The 21721-nt window shown below is 51.0% G+C and overlaps 2 protein-coding genes across 12 annotated transcripts; one reads left to right on the top strand and one right to left on the bottom strand.

The window, feature by feature from the left end:
• The first annotated feature begins 124 nt into the window (after positions 1–124).
• Positions 125–15076, top strand: ATXN1L (ataxin 1 like). 3 transcript variants are annotated; one of them, XR_009278355.1, is made up of 4 exons: positions 126–238; positions 484–2048; positions 10959–11060; positions 14942–15076. XR_009278355.1 is itself a non-coding variant. In XM_058845828.1 (2 exons), exon 2 carries the CDS (start codon positions 579–581, stop codon positions 2634–2636), a length of 2058 nt encoding a protein of 685 aa, XP_058701811.1. In that variant the 5' UTR covers positions 125–238; positions 484–578; the 3' UTR covers positions 2637–6902. The 3 variants fall into 3 exon arrangements, 1 of the variants encoding a protein (XP_058701811.1); XR_009278354.1 differs by lacking the exon at positions 14942–15076 and adding an exon at positions 14472–14527; XM_058845828.1 differs by lacking the exons at positions 10959–11060; positions 14942–15076 and having other exon boundaries at positions 125–238; positions 484–6902.
• Positions 8880–21681, bottom strand: ZNF821 (zinc finger protein 821). 9 transcript variants are annotated; one of them, XM_058845839.1, is made up of 9 exons: positions 21460–21681; positions 21137–21280; positions 19686–19777; positions 13033–13143; positions 12782–12937; positions 12224–12366; positions 11577–11681; positions 10522–10688; positions 8880–9802 (listed from the first exon to the last, which is right to left on the bottom strand). In XM_058845839.1, the coding sequence occupies exons 3-9, from the start codon at positions 19723–19725 to the stop codon at positions 9148–9150; spliced, it is 1377 nt and encodes a 458-aa protein (XP_058701822.1). In that variant the 5' UTR covers positions 19726–19777; positions 21137–21280; positions 21460–21681; the 3' UTR covers positions 8880–9147. The 9 variants fall into 9 exon arrangements, 5 of the variants coding, with proteins under 5 accessions (XP_058701822.1, XP_058701824.1, XP_058701823.1 ...); XM_058845841.1 differs by having other exon boundaries at positions 12812–12937; positions 21460–21658; XM_058845840.1 differs by having other exon boundaries at positions 21349–21464.
• Between the last annotated feature and the right edge of the window lie 40 nt (positions 21682–21721).

The raw sequence follows: 21721 nt of genomic DNA, 5'->3' as shown, positions 1-21721 counted from the left end.
GCAGGGCCCTCGGGCCGGGCCGGACTGAGACCCGGGCGGACGCAGCTGGTTGCCACGGCAACGGCGCTGTGGCTCCGTGACGCCATCCGGACGCGGCGGAATCACGACCCCTGCCGCCGAGCGAGTAGTTCCGGTGGTGCGTCATTGCTCTGCGACGCGTCATCGGCGTGCGCTGCGGGTGGGGAGGAGCCGGTCCGGGCACCGGGCGGGCCCGCGGGGCCGGTCCGGGCCATGGAGGGTGAGCCGCGGCCACCGGGCGGGTACCGGGCGGGCCCGCGGGACGTGATGATGCGGGGTGCGCGGCAAGTGCGGCCGGAATTTTGGGGCCGGGGTTGGGGACGGCGACCGGGCTCGGGCGTCTTCCGTCCCCGGCGTTTCGACCCTGGGCCAGGGGCCGTCGTCGTGCCCGTTCCCGGAGCCGGGGCTTGGGCCGCCCCCCGTTCCTGCGGCTAGGACTCATGGCTCCCTCTGTTCCCGGCACAGGTGAGGCGGCGACCGGCGGCGCGGATCCAGGAGCCCAGTGGGTGCCCCCATGACCGAGCGTCGCGGCCGGGGCTGCCGGCACACCGCGGGGCGCCATGAGAGCGGGCCACGAGCGGAGCCAGGAGTGTCTCCCGCCAAAGAAGCGGGAACTTGCCGCCGCCAACACTGGCACCGAGGCGGGACGGGCGGGGGGAGCCCCGGGTTCGGGCGAGGGCCCCGAATGGGCTCGTACGGCTCGGCCGGCTCCCGCCGCACCGCGCTACGGTCCTGGCGAGTCCCCCGAGGCGGCGGCGGGGCTGACGGTGGACCAGTATGGGATGCTCTACAAAGTGGCAGCACCGCCTGCCACCTTCTCCCCCACGGGTCTGCACCCCGTGGTGAACGTGAGCCCCCTGTCCCCCGCCTTCAACGTGACCTCGCCCATCATCCAGCACCCGGCGGTGCCCTTCCCCTCCCTCCACTATGCACAGATCCCTTCGGCTTCCCTGCAGCTCATCGGTTCCCACTACACAGTGCCCTATGCCATCCCTCCTGCCTTCCTGCCTAGTCCTCTCTTGTCTCCTTCCACCAACCTTACTGCCCCCCATGTCCCTCACTTTGTGCCATATGCCTCCCTGTTCACAGAAGAAGCTGCTCCTTCCCCCCAGACTACCTCTCCCACCCACAGCTTCAACAAATCCGCCTCTGCGGCCTCTTCTGGGCAGATGCAGCACCACACTGCGCCTCAACCACTGGACATGGCAGCGGGGAGAATTCCTGTTTATTATCAGATGTCCCGCCTCCCACCAGGGTATTCAGCCTATGAGGCACCTGTAGCAGGTGGTAGCCCAGAGTCTCCTCAGCAAGACAGTCAGCTGAGCTCAGAGGTGGCTGCGGCCAATGGTGGGCAGAGGCCCCTGGAGCAAAGCGTGGCCAGGAGGCCCAGCGAGGCTGTGGACTCTGCCTGCAGTGCAGCTGAGGACTGTCTGCCCCCCGGGGCTGCAGCAGGATGTATGGGCGATGGACAGTTCCTTCCAGGTTACCAGATGCTGGGAAGAGAGATCTCTGTGCCTACTCACAGGAACACCCCAGACACCGATCTGGAGGTTCAGAGGGTGGTGGGGGTGTTGGCATCTCAGGATTATCACGTTCTGGCAGCCCAGAGGAAAGATGGCCCAAGCCCTTTGAACCTTTGCCATAAAATCCAGGGAGACATGCTGAGGAACACCACAGACAGGGCTGCAGCTGGGAACAGCCAGTCCCGGAGCCCATGTGGAATGTCCCCCGAAGAGACTGTGAGACAGAGACAGTTAGCCAAAGGAATGGTGATAGCCAATGGCAAGCCAGTACTTGTTCCCATTGGATCTGAGCCTGTCAGGTCTTCCGCTTCAGAAGCCCTGGTGAGGGAGAGCCCAGATGCACAGGCTCGAGGAAATGTACTTGAAAAGGAGCTGCCCCAGTTGCAGCCACCCAGCTCCTCACAACTGCCCTCTCACTTCATGAAAGGAGCCATCATCCAGCTGGCAACAGGAGAGCTGAAGCGGGTGGAGGACCTGCAGACTCAAGACTTTGTTCGCAGTGCGGAGGTGAGTGGAGGCCTGAAGATTGACTCCAGCACTGTGGTGGATATTCAGGAAAGCCAGTGGCCTGGGCTTGTCACACTGCATTTTGTGGTTGGGGAGCAGCAAAGTAAAGTGAGCATTGATGTGCCCCCAGAGCATCCCTTCTTTGTGTATGGCCAGGGCTGGTCCTCCTGCAGCCCCGGGAGGACTGCTCAGCTCTTTGCTTTACCCTGTCACAGGCTGCAGGTGGGGGATGTCTGCATATCAATCAGTTTACAGAGCATGAATGGCAACTCGGCTTCTCAGGCCAACTCCCCTCTCACGGATCAGCTGGTATCTGCTAGGGAGAGATTGGAACAAACACCTCAGGGGCCCAGAGAGCCATCTGACAGAGCTGCTGAGAAGAAGAGCCACACAGATACAACCAGTATGGCCCAGAGCTCTCGTGCAGAATCTTCTCACCCTGAGGCTGGTAGTCTGTACAGTTTGGCCCCAGGCTTCCAAAGATACAGTGTGCAGGCAGAGGAGCCTCGTTCCCCTCTGCTCCGTCCCTCTTTCATTCCCCAGGAAGTCAAGCTGTCTATTGAAGGGCGTTCAAATGCAGGGAAATGATCCCTTGGAGGTGTGAGGTAGGGTGGCCAGAGCAGGTGAGCCTCACCATCAGGTGGAGGAATTGCACAGACTCTGTTAGAGGCTCACCAGCAAAGGCTGCTCTTGGCCTTGCAGGAATTGCTCCATTCCAGTTCCATGGCTGACCAGTTCCTCCTGGGGAGTCAGGAGGGCTCCAGTGCCTCAGGGAGCAGTGACAGGCTAGCTGGGGTGGGGAGCAGGGATGCGCTCATGAGTGTGTGATGAGAGCATTCCAGAGGCTGGAGGCTGGGGCCTTCTCCCACCTCCTGGGATAACTGACTCCCTGCAGGGCAGGGGCCGAGCATTCGAGGCAGGTAGGGAGATGAGGAGGGCAAACTTGGCTTAAGGTAGCAGATAAAATTGGTGAAGATTTTATGCCACCTTTCTCATGATGGGGAGAGATGGCTCCTCACTGGAGTTTGGGGGCTCTACTCCCAGTATCCCCTTTCTTCACACATGCACTTTAAAAGGACCATTCACCGATGGAGCTCTCAAGGGCAGGATGGAGGTGCTTCTCTGGTGGTTCTGATTAACATCTCTTCCACTGAAACCAACTGCTCTTTCTTCTTTCAAAGAATGTATGGATTTGATTGAATCACAGAAATTCAAGAGGAAGGACCAAATGTATGGGCTTGGTTGCAGGTGAATAGGGAACTTGAGCACTTGAGAGGGGACACAGGTTGGGATGGGAGACATTTGTTTCCTGCTATAAAGTCTACTTAGTTGTTTTAGCACCAAATCAAATCTTTCTTCCCATGTTAATAACTTTCAAAAAAAAAAACCCTCCTGGGCTTATAGCTTTTGCAGAGGCTTAACCTAGGGATGAATAGGGTTGGATATTTTTTGTTTGGTTGAATTTTGGTTTTAGGTATCTTATTGGTTCAGGGTTTTTTAAAATCTGAAGCAAAACACATTCAGCATTCTCTAGGGAAGGGTGAAAACATCCTTCTTCTGTGAGAAGACTGATGCTATTTTGTAATTAAGTCAGAAAAATGTTCCAGATGGCTAATCCTTCCCTGCAGGCAGTTTCCTGAATAAGCTTTAGACAAGAGACAAGTGTTTGTGCATGTGCAGGCAAGGTACAAAGTTTGTGCTAAGTACAATTCTATGACTAATATACAGACTCTGAAAATATCATAGCATCACAGGGCATTTTGGGGTAATTTTGTGTTAGTTTTTCTGATGCTTCTCTTTGGAGTTCCTCTGTAGAACAATGTGGTAAAATCAAGAGTAGTCTTTTTCATGGTGAGATTTAATACAATTGTGTATGAAGACCTGATTATGGTGATAACACTCTATTGAGTGAAGGCTCCTGTAGTGACGCTAATCTGCCCTCTCTGCTGGTGTGTTATGACACCATTGCTCAGCTAGGATAAAGAATAGTCACTGTTCTGGTGAGAAAACAGTTTTCACTGACTTAACTTGGGTTGAGTATTCCTTCTATTCAGGTGCCCATCTCTATGCTAGGACCAGGCTTTGGAGGGGGCCTTTCTTAGTGTGCAGAGCCCTGATGTTCAGCATGCCATTCCTGTCTCCCTGCTCTCATCTGCCTGAAAATTGTCAAGTGTGCCTGACTTTTGGAGCACCACTCCTCTCTGTCACAGAATGGTGTGTGTCAGCACCTCTCCTTGCAGTGGTACTGTCTCAGGGCTGTTCTGCACTCCCCAGGAGTGTGGTTGGCTTCTGCTGACTGTGCAATGGACACATTCTCTGTCTGTATTAGGCAAGTGAGTCTCCAGAATGCCCCTTCCATCCTGGCCTCAGTTCTGTTTTCATAGCACATTGCTAGCTATCTCTGTTGCCTTTAAAATGCCTGCACCAGGACAGGCCCTAGGTGAGATGTGTGCTAATCATGCCCTCAGTGTTTGTGCCTCACAGGGTTCTCCAGAATGAGGATGCTGCCCCCGTATCACGTGTAGCTGCTTCCAAATGACACACTTCTGGTTTTATCAGCTGCATTTGGGATGTGTGAAGTCACAGTGATGCTGTTGTGTGAAGATTCTGCCTCCTCAGGTGCAGCGTTAGGGTTAGGGTTACAGATGTAACTGTAGGGTAATTTGGGTTAGGGTTACAGATGTAGGAACAGATGTTTTCACAGCTCTGTTTGTCAGTGAAGTGTCCACCTGGGCCCCTTTGTCACCTGGGGGTGTCACAGCTCCCGCTGACTGGACTCTCCTACGTAAAACTCTCCATTAATGTTGGTAATTAGTACTTAATGCACAGGATAGCTGAGGTGTCTGTGGCCAAAGGCAGGAGGCAGAGGAGGCCAGGTTCTCATGCCTGTTCTATGCACGGTGCATGCAGAGGAATTCAGGGCTGTGACAGGCACTTGAGAAAGGGATCTCGTATGCATACAGCATATGAATGTAGAGGGGCTGGTTACACCACAGAGGCAATGTCTGAGCAGCTGAGGGTGCAGAGTCCCTTGAGTGTCTCTGAACACCAATGTCCTAGAGAGAGGGTTTGGAGAGGTTGCCTTACGCTGTGTGTGTTACTGTAACTCCTCCATCTCAGCTGCACTGCGCAGTGGTCTGAATGGGCACTACTGACAAATGAGGCAAGATGCAGTGTGGCTTAAATAGCTTTGTACTGTAGGCAGGTGAAGGGCTGTGAAGGTGCTTGCCCTGTTGTTTACCTGGCTGCTGACCTGGACTTTGGTTTGCTGCACCTCTGCTGGGTGCAGTCCTGAGCTCTGTGGAACAGGCCAGTGTGAACTGGACCTTGGTGCTTTTACCCAGACTCCTGTCAGTCCTGCTGTTGTGTACATTTCAGCTGCCTGCTCGTCCCTGGAAGCAGTGGTTTGAAGCACAGCTCATGACAAGGGACTGAGATGGAGAACCTGTGTGTCTGGCTGTTTGCCCCAAAGGGTGGGCAGGCAAGGGCCACAGGCAACTCTCCAGCCTAGCTCAGCAGTACTGTTATCACAGGAACCTGTCCTTACTGGGCAGGGCTGTATGCCTTAGCACCATAGTGGTGGTTGTATTGATCACTGAGGCTCTCCTGGGATGGGGCATGTGTGAGACAGGCTCTGCTGCAGGAGTAAGGCTGTGAATGAGCCCATGGAGGAGGCTTTTATTTCTTGGGTTTACAGGGAAAGGAGGAGATAAAGCCAGGAAGACATTGCAGAGTGGGATGGTCACCTGGGCTTTTCTGCTGGCAGAGATGTGACAGACTTCTCAGAGAAATACACCATGTTCCTGCTGCTGTTGTGGAGGGTAGGAGAGCTGTGGTCTGCCTGGAGGAGGCCCTAATCTTATCCAGCTCACACTCTGTAGCAGGAGCGCATGGGATGAAATAATGGGGTCTGTAGCTGTTTGTCCCATCCCATGGAACATGCCTTGGGTTAGCTGCACAGTGGAGCCAAGCCTGTCTCTGGGCTGTGCATTCACAGCAACGAGTGCTCATCACTACCAGACTATGCAGAGGAAGCTGTCTGGAAGGGAAGGAAGCTACAGAGGCCCCTCTGGCTTCCCCTTCCAGCTGCTGAGCAGCTTTTTGTATTGCACTTTTCACATTAAGTGTCCCTGTCCCCACCCCACACTTCAAGTCACTTTGTCCCATAGAGAACTAACAATCCTTGTCTCAGAAAATATTGTGAAAGAAACTACAGCAGCTGGAGTAGCCCAAATGCTAGTTCCTGCCCACAGCAGCACACGTGCCTTTCCCCAGCATCACTCGCAACTGCTCCTTGTCTTTCAAGCTGTGCTAGAGCCTGACACTTGTCAGAAGCTGCTAAGACAGCTACAAATACACATTCAATACAGTTTGGCCCAGGGTGTTCCACATAGAGTTTAAAATGCTGATGGTCCAGGCCCTTCCACGGCCTTCACACTTGTCCATCAAGGACAGAATTGCCCCCTAAGGTCCTTCAGGCTGCTGCCACCCACCCTGCCAACACACCCCTGGCACACTCGAGTTGTTTTTGGCTTTCATGGCACCTTAGCACCGGGGAGGGTCTGCTCAGAGAGAGAGAGACATGGGGGAGCTGGCTGGGCTGCCCTGAGGCAGAGAGATGTTTGTAGATAAAAGTGCTGACCCCTCACTATAATCCCCAGTATATGGCTGTATTAACATGTAACCGATGCAGTGTATCTAAAGCCTTAGAACTAGTCAGGTGCTCCCCTCCAACTTTGTCCCTGCCCCTTTCCTCCTACCTGATCTTTAACAAAGCATTAATAATTCTAAGGATAATCTCTATTTTGTTGTGCTTTTTTTGTAACTGTTTTAAATAAATCAATTTGTACTGTATATTTGTACTTTGGTGAGATCCTTTTTCCTGTTTTACCATTTTAAGTCTGTACTTGCCTACAAACAGATTGTATTTTTATTGTTAATGCTTTTATGAATATTGCATTTAACTTGTTGACTCTGTAAACACAGTATATATCTATATACATATATATATATCTATATATAAACCAATAGCTTTTCCTTTGGTGTTTGAGACTTTTTGCTTGTCTGCAGTATCACTGGTCATTAGCTTGTGACTTCTCTGGATTTACACAGTGATCTGGAGACTCATGTCAAGGGCAAGATACAGGGTGAAAGATTGATTATTAGCCATAATTCTGTGTTTTCGGATGCTTTTGTGTTATGTGGTCTCTCCTGAACCCCTTGGAATAAAGATAAGGTGTCAGTGATGCTACAGGGAAAGTTCCAGGTGCATGTTGCAGAGTAAAGGTACATTTCTGCTGGGCAAGCAAAACATGAGGCAGAGAAAAAGCAGATACTGCCAGAAGCAAACTGGGAATTTTAGTATGAAAATGAACAGAAGTAAGAATAAAAATGAGAGATCACAGAACAAAAGGGGGACATGAACAAAGGAACATGGAACTGAACAGCTCCTTTACAGTGCCTTTTCCCAGAGAGAGAGAAGCAGGGATGGCTCCTGGGTTCAGTTCTACGTGATGAATGAACGTCATGTTCAAACAGCTTCTGTACAGGGAGGAAACTAAATGTTGCAGTGGCAGGTGGAGAAAAGATTCAATGCTGTTCCCTAGCAGCATCCCCAGGGCTGGCTATAAGAGTAGTTCATTATTGCCAGAAAAATGCAACATTATGCATTTTGAAGGTAACTATTTTAATCAGGGCTTTAAGGGACTGCAATCAACCATTTTTCAAGCTGAAAAATTAGTAGGAAATGAGGGTTTTAAGTAATCTGATCAAAAGATTTTGCTTCTTGTTTTAACTTTACTCTTCTGATCTCAAGTAGCGGTCTTGTGACCACCATTTCTAACGTAAAGAAGAGAAACAGCCATCAGAGAGAAGCCAGTACTTCCCAAGGTGTTTAAACCGTGTATGACTCTAGACCTTAACTGGAAATGCTATGGAGGTAATAGGGGTTTTCAGGCTACAAAACACAGAAGTGTGGCACACTGCCTTTTGGTGGGCTGATATCTAAAAACCACAAAGCTACATCAAGCATTTTCAAGTGCTTATTCTTAAAGAAGCCGAATAATGGAGAGTGTACCACTTCTTTGCCCCGCCATGAGTCCCTTTGTGCCACTGCTTTGCCTTTTGCAGTTTAAAGATGCCTAGATATAATTTCCATAGTTGCATAGTTTTAACAGTGATTTCTATTAGCAATGGGGACCTTTTCTTGTAGGCACAGGCTATGATCACATTTTGCCTCCAGTATGTCTTGCACTGGGGACTCCAGCACTGGACACAGATCTCTAGATGTGGCCTCACCACTGCTGAATAAAGGCAAAAGCAAACCCATAGTCCTAGACACTGACCTACTCTATTACCATTCAGTCAACTCTTTCACTTGCAAACCTGAAATACTGTTTAAGTGAAAATTAACTTGTGAGTAAAGCAGCAAACTTGTTTGCTATTTGTTTACCTTGGCCAGTCTTTCACTGTTGTTTTTTTTTTATCTAAAAACAGGACATCAGGTTCCTTAGTTTTTCCATGGATGCTACTGCAACTAAGTATGTAATAATGATGTTTAAAAAAAGGGTATGCACAGTAATTTCCAGAAGGACATCCTCCTTTGTTTCCTTTTTATGGGCACAAGCTGCAAATGATTTACTCCTGGAGGACTTGTGGCCTATCTGTCTTCAGCTCTGTAACTCATGCTGCAGTAAACAAGATCCTTTTTTCTTGAGGTGGGTTTCACCTACAGCATAACTTCAGCAGTCTAGACCCATTTACAAGGCAAGGGCCCAAAAACAGGACAAAGCACAAAAGGTAAGGAAGGGGACTAATACATGTGAACATGAATTAATGTCAATTAATACATTAATTTATTTTCGTTCTGTCACAGGCTGTGACTTGGCCCCCAGAGCAGACTGTATCCTCAGAATCTGCTCCCACCAGAGCTGTTTTGGCAGGCATCTCGCAGCTCTGTTCTCCTCCTGGGTTCAGAGGAAAACCATAACCACCTGTCAGGGAGGCTCAGGCAGGGACCCTCAGCAGCCTCCTGAGTGCAGAAGCCTGCTAGTGCACATGTGGCAGGTGCAGCAAAGGCAGCACAGTTCTTGGCTGTGGTTTAGTGCAACGCACTGTTGCTCTGCTCCTCAAAGGTCATTTTGCCCAGCAGCTGGCTCTCCAGCTCCACATTGCTTACTGGCAGCTGAAAGAAGTTCATCTCAGCTGCCAAAGCGGCCATGGCAGAGGGGTCCTGGCCAAACTGTGCCCGGAGCATCATATCCATTTTCTCCAGGCGCCGCTTGAGCCTCTTGGCCTCACGCTCCCGGATGAGCCGGGCTTGTCGCTTCTCGGGGGTCTCGTTGGCACGTTTCAGGCGCATGGCTTCCCGGTCCCTCTGCAGCCGCCGTGCCCGCTGCTCATCTGTCTCCTGCATGCGCTGCAGCCGCTTGGCTTCCCGGTCCCGCATGCGCCTCACTTCCCGCTCCTCGGGTGTCTCATTGTCCCGCCGGCTCTTCTTGGCCGTGCGCTCCCGCTCCAGGCGCTGCAACCGCACTTCCAGGGGCTCATTCTGGCGCCGCAGGGCCCACTTGCGCATGCCGGGGGTTTGCGCCTCGAGTAGCTTACGGTATGCGGCGCAGTTGTTGCACACCAGGAGGATGCCCGCAGGATACACAGGGGTGCAAAAGGCAACATCCTTACCCTCGGTGCTGGAGGGGCCCTGGCTCTGTGGTGCCGGCAGCCGATCCGCACTGAGCACTTCTGGCAGCTTCTCACTGCAAAGCAGGATGAATGGAGTCAGAGGCTTGGTGCTGTGGGCAGAGTCCCCATCTCTGAGTGCCCGTGGGCTGCCGTGAACAATGTTCCCACTACAGCCCATGGCAGAGGCCTCTGCTAAATCATTTGCCCACAGATATGTCTAAGTATCTAAAATAAAGCACTATCCTATCCAGGGTAAGGAAGTGGATTAGCCGAGAGCAGTATCTGGGTTGGAAGAGTCCAAGAGTGGGAACAAACCAGCAAGCTGCTTCTCCCCTGTATCTCTGAACTTCTCCTTTTAGCCCCATTCTGCTAGCCAGTGGATAATCGCCCACTAAGCAGGACACAAAGAAAGAACATTTTGGTCTCTGCCTGTAGTCCTGCTCTGGACATGACAAACACATCTGGATAGTGCAGCCTTACTCCAGTGAATTGCTGGGCAAGGAAAGGGGTGGATTGTTCTCCAGTGACTTGAGCCCACAGTGCATTCTGCACTTCTCTAGCCCTGCACAGTGTTAAGAACGACCCTTCTACCAGCACAGCCTGCAGACATCTTGGCAGGGGATGCAGAACTGCAGACAGGAAGGGATCAAGAGACTGTCACTCACTGGGGGTGTTTAGCACTGTCCTACAGGCCTCAGTTGGTCCAGAGCCACAACTTCTGAGTCATTCAAGGCAACCCACCTAATCTTTAATGTGCTGCCCTAGCCCACTCACTGGCCAGGGTGACCCTGACCTGTTGAAGGTGGCGTGGCTGGTGAAGCGTGCTCCACAAACTGCACAGTTGGACAGCTGGTCCTCTGAGTGGATCAGGAGATGTCTTCCAAGGGATCCCGGGGAGCTGAGGGCTCTGCCACACACAGGACACAGGTAGCTCTTGGCACTCACCACCGCTCCAGTGTGCTGCAAAACACACCATTCGGGTGGTAGTTACACATTGCCTAGCTCCCTGCCCAGTCCAAGGCATGCTAAAACCATTCTGTTCAGCCTCTTGGAAAGGGAATCCTTTACCACTAAACTTCTGTCTGCCAGCTTTTAGACCAAGCTCTAGACAATTAATTTGGTGTGTCACAGGTCAAACAAGGAGGAAACCCCTGTACAGCTCAACTCCAGTGCAGGAGGAAAAATTAAGGCCTAAACACTTGGATTGTAAGACCTGACTTTTGTTTTCAGAAATGCATTTGAGGAGCTGCTGGTGCAGGACAAAGCATGACTCAATTAACAGCGAGGCAAGATGCTGGTGAGGAAGCACTTGAATAGAGACAGCTGGTACAGGTAAGCAGCCAGTTCAGTTCTGCTTCATTCCTTCTGCTACAGACTTTGATGTACTACTAAGAAAGCACTGACAACAAAATCTAAGACTTCACCACGGATTTCTTGCAACACTGGAATTACTTTGAGGAAGAATAGCTATTCTCATGGGTAATTACAGGAACTGTAATGAGGTATAAAATAAATAATTAAGAGGAAGGTTTCTTATCTCACTGAATGATATAAAAATTGCTTCCGTGTTTAGTTTGATGGAACTGTCTGGTTTTTGCCTGAAATACTTGCAGAAACTGGCTTGGCATAGAGTTATGTTTTCCAGATCTGTAGATCAGGGCCTTGCTAATTCTTTCCCCTGGATGCCCTCTGGACACACAGTTTACAGCTGTAAACTTCAGTCACATCCTAGCTAGAAACTCTGTTCTGTGGTTGCCAGGACCAGAACAAAGTTATCCTGTGCTTTGAGTTGTTTCTAGATTTGAGGCTTCAGGTCAGAGACACTCCACAGTTTGGAACTATCCCTACCTGGTACACGTGTGCAATGAGTTGATCTCTGCTTCCACACTCCAGCTGGCAGAGGGGGCATTGTGACAGTCCCAGCATGGGCTCAGTGTTCAAACTCCCAGGCACCTAGGGGTAGGAACAGCCAGGTATGTGTAAGGTACACAGACCCCCCACAGGCACACTGCCCTTCCTCAGCTCCTCCCAACACTGCCCACAGATCCAGTGCTGTGTGCTCAGACCTGCCCGGCTGGTTTGGGTGCTTGACATCTGAAAGAAACCTCCTTCATGTAGCCTCTGGGCAAAACTCCTGCATCTCATGGAGAGGAGGCAGAGGCCTGACAGCCTCACTTGCACCCAGGTTCTTGCCAGCACAGGGACTCTAGAAGGCAGGGCCTATTCTGTGGCAAAGGGAAGCCAATTGGAGAACGGCACCAGAACCAAGGGAAGCAAGGACACATTGCAAACATCTTGGCCAGTTTGTGCCTGCTGTCTCCTGTTCCAGGCAGTCAGAAAGCTCTTCATACCTTTTCCTCCTTTCAGGAGACATTGTTTGGAGGAGGTGGGAGAGAGAGAAAGATAAAGAAACGTGACGGGGAGAGGAAGTATTTGGACAGTACCCTTCTCTCTCCCTGGAGGCTACGGTGAGTGGAGAGCCAGTACACACTTGCCTCATTTTCTCTCATCAATGGGGTTCCGCCCACAGGTCGTTCTGAATTTTCTAATTCCTTCTTCACTTTCACCATTGAGCCATCTTCCTCAGATGTATGGGAAGAAACTTCATCCTGAGTGGTTTCCTCATCATCGCTGCCACCTGAAATGTGCAGAACAGTTATACCAAGTGTCAGGACCCTGAGGGCACTTATAGGCCTGAACTGTCCTGACCAGCATTACAAGGGGTCTCTACCCACCCCCTGTAACTAGGGGTTCCATTTAGACTCAATCTAGGGCACTTGAGTCCCTGGGCATGGCCTCTTACACTGCCTTGCTTGACAACTGCCAGACCTTCAGCCAAGAGCTGCTGCTGTACCTACCCTGCTCTGGCGATATGGGACTGGGTCCCATGGCATCGCCCAGTCTGTGCTGTGCTGGTCCGGTCATTAGGACAAATTTGCACTGGAGCAAAGGGTTAACCTGGAGGACAGCTGGGCAAGACAGTCCTCAGAGGAGCCACACACACTGCATAGCCCTCAGACTCACCCCTTTCTAGAGTCTCCCCAGTCTACTACCTTGGTGGTACTGGAAGGGGCAGAACTCACTGCTGCTGGAGTCAGGGTCTTGCAGTGGACGAATTGTTGGCCTTTGGTCCCCAAGAGTTGCAGGAAAGTTGTTTTTCATCATGGCTTGACGGGCTTGCTCCTCCAGCCCTGCAAAGACTTGCTCCCCTAGCAGCCACAAAGACAAAGAGTCAGACTGGTGCTGTTCCAATGCTTCCACCACCAATGCTTGCCAAAAATACAACAGGCATGGGGCTGCTCACCTGCACTGTGCAGAACCTCTGGAGTCATCTCTTGGAAAGCACTTAGGTCACTTCTCTGCTTGCCTACCCTGCCACACCAGCCTCTGGCACCTGCTGGTGTGAGTCCAGTGCCTGGATGTAGAAGAGTCTCACTAGTGGCAATGTGCAGCACTGGGCTCCATGTACTATGTATATGCTGCTTCAGCCACAAAATACCTGTCACCCCCTAGATCTGCCATAAATAGCCAGGTGGCTCTTGCTGTTACCAAGCTATCCACCAATATCCTACAGCACAATTGTAGGGTGGGGGGAAGCTCCTGGGGACTGTGACAGTATCCCAGATCAGGGATAATACTATATAGCTATATAGTATTATAAGAGCTATATAGCTCTTATAAATTATCAAGTCTTATTCCTGCTATAGCAGGCATTTTGCACAAAAATAGCACCTCCCTAAGTGCCTGGTACCTCACCTGCCCTTCACAGTGATATGAAAACTAGGGGTTGTCCTTGGTATGCTCTGTCACCTTCTTCTGTCACAGGAGGGATGAGGACAAGCTGTCTTTACAGAAGGTATCTATGCTTGGAGCTGTGTTCTCCTGTGTATATGATGGATAGAAAACTACCTTGCCTTGCTCAGGAATGGCTCTCACTAAAATAAATCTCATTGGCACTTCATGTACTCAAAACAGAAACCTAAGGGAATGAACCCAGAAAGCTAAGATGCATGTTTAGAACAAAACAATTTGTTTTGTTGAAAGCAGCAAGCTCAGCTCAATAGGAGATGGCACATACCCTTAAAAAAAGTAGTTACTTGTGCTCTGAATAAAAACTTCCTACAGCAATCCCTGCTCCAAGAAGTTTTGGTTCCAGAGAGTAACAATAAAAGGCAATAATTAATTTTCATATTAAAGCAAACAAATTACGCTGTTCCAGGTGTAGTCGTGATTTACCTTTTCCAGTGGATGAGCTGGGAGGCTTGGGAAAGATGCTGAGGTTCCCAGCAGGCTGGCTTTTGGGTTGCATTTATCAACTGATTCGTAAGCACTCAAGAACCATTCAAAGCATGAATGTGAAAATGCCAAGGAAAATGCAGTGCATTTTTTACACAAAATCAAAACATAGCTTTCAGAAGACTATGTTATGTTACCTTTTAGTACAGGGCCACAGCAGCCACCAGTATAACCAGGAAATTGAACTCCTGAGAGAGAGCACCATTCCTGTTACAAGGACAGGTACATTCCCATCTGCTGAACTGTTCCAGCCAGTGTTGCTCCACTCACACTGCCTTCCTTGGGGCTCACCTTGCAATTTTGGCATGGTTTTAAAAAGCCATCATTTATGGAAGATTTCAAAGACCTTCAGAAGTTTCACTGAGACTGTGGGAGAAGAGTTTTAGTTCCCAATGTCCCCATGTAGGTTTCCAAAAGCATTTCAAGGTTTTTATCATTCTGTTTCAGAAATGTGAGAAAGGGTGCTGTAGAGATTTGAGAACACAATCCATGTGCCTGAGGAGCACCAAGTCTATTTCTCACTGAAAGCAGCAGGGACCATCATGACTGCTGTGACACTCCATCAGAAGCCATTTCAGCAATGAATGGTTTTCATGACCTGGAGTGCTTTTACATGTGGACCACAGCCTCACATTGGTGGGACAACTGTATAAGCACCACAGAATTCCAGTGCCTCTCCAAGAAGCAGAAACCTACAAACCACCAGGGTAGAAGTCCACAGACCAAAAAAAGCATTGCAAGAGAAAGAGAAAGCATGGTGAAATGAGGAAACCTGCAGAACATAGGACAGATGTAAAACTACCATGGGAGATGTCCTGCTACCTTTGACAGAGTTCCAAAACAGAATTCCTGAATTCCACTGAGGCTGCTCATGGAAGCAATTACATGTTTGTTTTCTTCCCTCTTTTCCCTTTCAGACAGATTACACTCCCACTGAGCATCAGCCTGGAGTCCAAAAGCAGGGCAGGTTCCTGCTCAGCTATGCAAATCACGCAGACAGTCTGCAGGACTTAAGAGCTGGAATCTTTATCTGAGGCGACAGAAGAAGGAACTCCTCACACAAGGAACACTGGCATCAGTCACAGTAACTGGGAGAAATTGTGTGTGCCTTTAGCCTTTGTAGAACACCCCCACAGCTCACAGAGCATTGACTCAGCACAGTGCAGAGAACAACCAGCTTACAGCCAGCAGTGCAAGCTGTTAACCAAACCCATGCTGTTAGCAGGCGATGTCCTGTGCATCCTCCCCAGCTCCCCAAAACATCACGGCACTGGGAAAGGCAAACATGGAAAAACACTGTCTTCCACTTGTACACAATTTCTTATGTGTTATAGTAGTGTACAAAAGAACTTAGGAAAGTGTCCTGTTCATCTACAGACTAAGTCCTACTTTAATGAAGTTTTACAGCTTTAATGTTTGATAGGTCCAGGGTTATACTTTCGATGTTTCTGCACACACATGCTCACAAACAGACACACCCCCACCTCCACCCCACTTTGGGTACACTTCCATTCATTTGGAAGGGAAGTTAAGATAAGGCAACAGCTTTAGGATCACTGCCGTAAGTAAAGATGTTATGCTCAATAGTGAATTCACAGACTCTTCTCCAGAAGTTTCTTTATTAAATACAAAAAGGGCTGCAGGCTGACCACAACACCAAAACAAGTCACTGTAGTTGTTTACAAACAGCTAGAGATGTAGGACAAGAGATCACACAAATGCCTCTGCTTTGTATTCCATTCTCCTCTCCAAACTGCTGTGAATGAGTGGGATGCCAAGTGAGCAGTGGTGGAGGTAGGGGACAGCCCTGTGGTACTGTGTAACATGGACAGGCATGATTGCTAGGGTCTGCTGGGGTATCAGCAGACCCTGAGCCCTTCCCTTCTTGAACTGTATAAATGCACGATAACTGTCAGGTGTTCTGAAACATAAACACAGAAACAAACAACTCCCACCCCAAAATCCACAAAACAAAATTCAAAGGGACTACATCATTCTCCTGCCTTCCTTCCTAAACAGAAAGGTCTCTCATAGGTAAGTCATTTTATTCCCTCCTTGTACATCAATTAAAAGCCCCTGTTCATGTAGGTCTTCTCTGTGTTCCTGGACCTGAAATTTGCAAGTCTTTCCACCACTGTGGATCTATTCCACCTGCCCCATGGCTATTCTGGGTTGTCCACACTGCTGTAGTGGTTACTGAAATGAAAAACAACACAATTGAAAGGGTTAACAATGGCAGTCCATGGAGCCCTTCAGAACCAAGGGATTTGATGCAAGTAACATTTCTGCTCGGCTGTGAATGCTGGAAGCTATTTCTCGCAAGATACTTTCCCTTCAAAATGGGAATATTATAGACAGGAGAATCCAAGGAACACCAAAGAGCACAGAACGTGTATGTTAGAGAGAAAGGGAAGGAAATAGAGGATTAATGGGATATTGGAACCATGATAAATAGAGCTTGGAAGCAGAAATTAATCTGACTAACAAAAGCTCTTCTCCAGATTTCTAAAATAAGCATCAGTTGCAGAGGGCACAAGCAATAGAAAGCAAAGCAGCTTGTGGACAGCAGGGAAAGAGAAGTGCATGCTAGTACCTGCAACAAATTTTGGCAAGCACAAAGACAGAAGGTGGTCAGTGACTGATGGGGAGACAGCGCAATGAATGCAAGAACAGATGAATTGCTTAGAGTTTTTATACTTTTATACTGCATAGTCTGGGAGAAAAATAAAGACCAAATTGAATCAATTAAGGTATCTCCACACAAACAATCTAACTGCATTTTATTTTTCAACAAGTATATTCCACTACTACTGCTCTGTTTGTTAGCACTTTGTCTAGTGTGTTTTTCACGCACCACATGGCAAAATAAAATTATATTCTTAAGAGCCATTTATGTGCTGCAGGGGAAAGAAGACAAAACTGTGGGACTGGCCATCATGCACAGAAAGACTTTTGTGATAAATTTTACTACAATTTTTACCATTGTTTCAGTATTATTTTGAATTTCCTTCTATTTAAAACTGTTTTGATTTGAATCTCCTAGCTGGTTGCTCTGCTTGCCAAGCAAAGTGATTCTGTCCTAAATGAGGACAGAAAACCATGTTGTTGTGAGAGCAAGGTGAAATGAGGGTCATGCCAAGCCTGGAAAGTAATCCTGGAAAGAGGAGACACCAAGCAAGCCAAGGAGAGGAGATTGGCAGATGTCACTCTCCCTAGTCAGTCCAAGAAGGAAAGAGAAGATGGAGTGGCCATGCAAGGAAGAAGTAGGCACCATCCTCCCATCAAATTTGTCCAGTCATATATGCACAGTCATATTTATGCAAATCCAAAAGGCAGTTCCCCAGCCCCGTAGCCTGACAAATCAGACCCCAGCTGCAGGCAACTGCGTAAAAAGCTGCATACCTGCTGTCCCTTTCATTCCTCTCCTCCCAACCACTGCAGTCCCTGTGAAGAAGTCTCAGTAACGTGTCTGCTATGTCTCAGCCTGACTCCTCATTCTGCTGTCTCACCCCGTTCTTGGAGCCGGTGTTTTCTCCGATTATCCTCGTCAGGGCACTGCACGGCATTTCTGGGCCCTCCAGACACACAGCAGGCTAGGTAGACAGAGAAGTCCCAACGATTTCGTGGTGTTCATCGTAAGACAGATGAGATTTTTCATCCCAAGGTGAAGACATCACCACTGACAAGTTTCTGGTATCTCTTGGTCCCCTTATTTTCTTGTGGTTCTACTTGTTGCTCTCGATGGCTCCTGCTGAATAGTTGCTCTGTAGCAACATACTGCATGTAAAGGAGATGAACAGGTCCCAGAATTCCACTCCATGGCAAACCTGATGCTACAACCTCCTGCCCCCTGGTAGAGTGTTTGTCAGACAGCTTCCTCCAAAACCAAGATTGGAGATACAATCATTTGTATTGCATATAAAAAAAGCAATGTTCACTGTGACAACAGTGCACATCTGAATTTTGTGATATGTAGAGTTCTGTATATGATAGTACAAGCTTCTGAAGAACATAACCCTTATGCAGTGAAGTGCAGAAAAGCACCCAGCTAAACACCATGGAAACCCTACCGGCACCATTAGAGCTGCTGTAGTGCTTGGTTTCCATATGCAAGAGGTCCCGACTCTGGCCCAGGGGAGACAGCTTATGTGCATACATGACATAAACCTGAGCTCAATGGCAGCAGTAATGCCTGGGCACTCTCAGAAGCAGAAGTGTGTGGACACAAGGGATGTTACTGGTATCACAGGACAAAATACTGAATGTACCAAATTTCTCAAAGAATGACAACTCCAAAGTCATTAATGTACTATCAGACAAATTACACCTATACCCTGCCCACTGTGGAACCCAGCAACCAGAAGCAGGAATCAGAGAGCACGAGGTAATGCAGGTGCCACAAGCCACACTCCTTGAGAACCTCACTGGCCAACGAGGACAGCTCAGCTGGCTCTGCCAAGCTGCCCAGACAGTGGGGCTGCAAGTCTCAGACAGAGGCAGCTCTTCCCAGTGCACTCACCAAGTGTGCAAGGTGTCAGCTCCAGCCCAGTGCTTCCCCTTGCACAGAGAGCAGCATGCACAGATGCCTGTTGCATACCTGTGCACAGAGGCAGCACACAAACACACAGACATGCAAGCCAGCAGCACCAGCAATGAGGCAGTGTTAGGGCTGCAGCACTCAGCTCTGTCTCATACCCCTGACAGCTACTGCAGCAAAAAAAACACAGGGCCCTCTCAGCAGCCTTGCTCTCACAGGTCTATAGAAATGGAAATTTGTTTTCCTAATTCCAGCCCAAATTCCAAGCATGTTTCCAGCCACAAAGCTGGGTATGACCAAGGGCATATTTTCACACCCCTCAAATCCTGTTTGCTGCCAAACAAAAGCTATGTATGTGTGTTTTCCTCTCTGCAGCCAAACCTTCATCTGTGTCTCCCAGCTCCACTGGTGCCTGGCTCTAGCCTGCCCATGAGAAGTGCTGACGCACACAGCATCTTCAACCCTTTCACTGTCAAACAAATACTATGGTCTTGGCAATGATGGAGAAACAGAGATCCATCTTACCACCTCAGCTCAAGAATGATCTGGCACACAGCATTTATTTGTCCTGTAAATGATTTGGCCCCCACCCATTCCTTGACAGAAGAGAGCAAATGGCTTTATTTCCTTATCTGGTAAGAAACTGAGGTACAGTGAGCTTAAGTAACATGCCCAAGATCAGTCAGCTGAGTCTGTGGTAGGGTGAAGATCAAAACCCAGGACTTGCTGGCTTTTAGCCAGCATGCTCCAAACACCTTGCCTAGAACTTCCTTTGCTACTCAAGAGAGGCCAGAGCCCCAAGCCACATTTTCTAGTATTCTAACTTGTACTTTTAGCAGTGTGAATGCAAAGCCCAGCTACAGGCCCTGCACATGCTCACCTACCTTCACAGCATTAGCTGTTTGTTCAAGCCTATCCCTGTCCTGCTACGCCAGGACACAGCCAGCTTCCCTGATGCACAGAGCTCAGTTTCTCTTCTTATACACCCTAAGACAAAACATGAGTAACCACCATTCCCTACAAGCTGTCCCTTCCCATCACTCCCATCATTCCACTCCTCCCCACCTCACCCCACAACCCAGACAGAGCAAGGGTCCCACAGCGCTGTATAACACCATACTCACAGTGAACTTTGTTAGGAGTGGTCTGTTTCCGACGGGACATGTTTCCCTGACCTTGGAGCACAGAGTGTTCCTCCCCTCTGCAAAGGGCTCATCTGAGAAGAGAAGAGTCTGTCACATACTTCACTGAAATCCTCCAAATCCCTGGCCAAGCTCTGCTGGCTGTCCCAGGGTCATTCCCCACCCTTCAGCCTATGGGGCTCGTTCTGCATCACCACAGCTGGATTCCAGGCCAGCACCTGACACATTCCACATGCATGTCAAAAAGCTCTGTGCACAGAGCAGTCCTACCCAGTTCTCAAAGATTTAAGCAATCCTGATCCCCCCAAAAGTTGAGCGTCCCCTTCAAAAATTACTGCAACCTCAGCCCCAACACTCTTCTCCCTCATGCCCATTCCTGCAGCCTAATAATCATCCTTTTCGTTGAACTGACAAAGGAAGGTGGCATTTCCAACTGTTCCCTCAGAAAGACAGACAAAAGGAGGAGCTGAACCCATTTCCCACAAGACACATGGACACAGAGTACCCGTCAGCCTCCTCAGAGGGACAAACACACGGATTTTGTCAGCCTCTCGCTGACAGAGAGACACAGACATCCCATCAGCTTTCTCAGACACAGGGACAAAAGGATCCTCTCAGCCTCGCACTGCCAGACGGACACACGGATCCCATCAGCCTTCTCAGATGGATGGACACGAAGACCTCGGCAACCTCCGCAGCCAGCGGGATCAGCCGGCAGTCCCAGCACACGGGAGACGTCAGGAAAGACCGGGCCCGCAAGCGGCCGGACATCGAGACAAAGGGACGCGGCTCCTCTGGCATCGAGACGGACGCGGGAACCCTGCCCGGGCCCCCGCGGTCCCGACCGGGCAGCCCTGACAGCCAGACCGGCCCTGGCAGCGGAGGTCCCGCCGCGAGGCCCGTTTCGGTAACCCTAGCCCGGCACAGCTTACCCGGTCCTGCCGCAGGCGCCGGGAGCCGCGGACAGACAAAGAGCAGCGGACAGACGGACGGGCAAGATGGCGGAGGGCGCCGCCGCGCGGGCCGCGGCTCGGCACCGGCTCGGCACGGCTGGCACCGGCTCGGCACGGCTGGCACCGGCTCGGCACGGCTGGCACCGGCTCGGCACGGCTGGCACCGGCTCGGCACCGGCTCGGCACGGCTGGCACCGGCTCGGCACCGGCTCGGCACGGCGGGCACCGGCTCGGCACGGCTGGCACCGGCTCGGCACGGCGGGCACCGGCTCGGCACGGCGGGCACCGGCTCGGCACCGGCTCGGCACGGCTGGCACCGGCTCGGCACGGCTGGCACCGGCAGGGCACGGCGGGCACCGGCAGGGCACGGCGGGCACCGGCAGGGCACGGCACGGCGGGCACCGGCTCGGCACGGCACGGCGGGCACCGGCTCGTCCACAGCCCCCAGGTGCCGCCTTTTCATTGCCTGAAGCGTCTCACCTGTCTGCCATGGATCCAGCCCAGCGCGCGACTGCTGACCGCCCGAGGGAGCTCATCCGTGCCCGCGACGAGGCTCGCTCGCCCCGGCCGCCTCCGTCACCCGGAGCCCTCGTGCCGCCCCAGCTCACGAGACTCTCGCGTACCCTGCAAGGCCAAAATGCACGGGTTTAGTATTAACTTAGACCCACGGCGCACGCTACGAACTCACGCACCTGCTGAGAGGAGAACTGCCCCGGGGGCTCGGGGCCGCCTCCCCTCGCGGGTCACCGAGCGCCGCCGCGGGATCAGCGGGCCCGCTCGGAACGCCCGCTGGGCCCGCTTACCCGGGGACTGCGGCACCGGGCCACGGCCCGGGCTGGACTTCGGTCCGACTCTCCTTCGCGGTGGCGCCAGCGCCGTGCGGCCCTCAGCGAGCCGAGGACCCCGCGGGCAGGTTACAGCACCCGGCGGAACGCCGCGTTACCGGAACCGCCGCGCCAGGGGCGGGCACCGGCGGGCGCCTATCAGGCGTGGTACCAGGTGCCCTCACACAGGATCCCTCCGCCGGGCCATGTAGTCCCTGTGCGCCGCGCTCCCAGACCGTGC

The sequence above is a fragment of the Poecile atricapillus genome, chromosome 10 (assembly GCF_030490865.1).
Source record: "Poecile atricapillus isolate bPoeAtr1 chromosome 10, bPoeAtr1.hap1, whole genome shotgun sequence".
NCBI classification, from domain to species: domain Eukaryota; kingdom Metazoa; phylum Chordata; class Aves; order Passeriformes; family Paridae; genus Poecile; species Poecile atricapillus.
The sequence above is the reverse complement of the archived record's forward strand: the minus strand, read 5'-3'. Positions and strand labels throughout refer to the sequence as shown.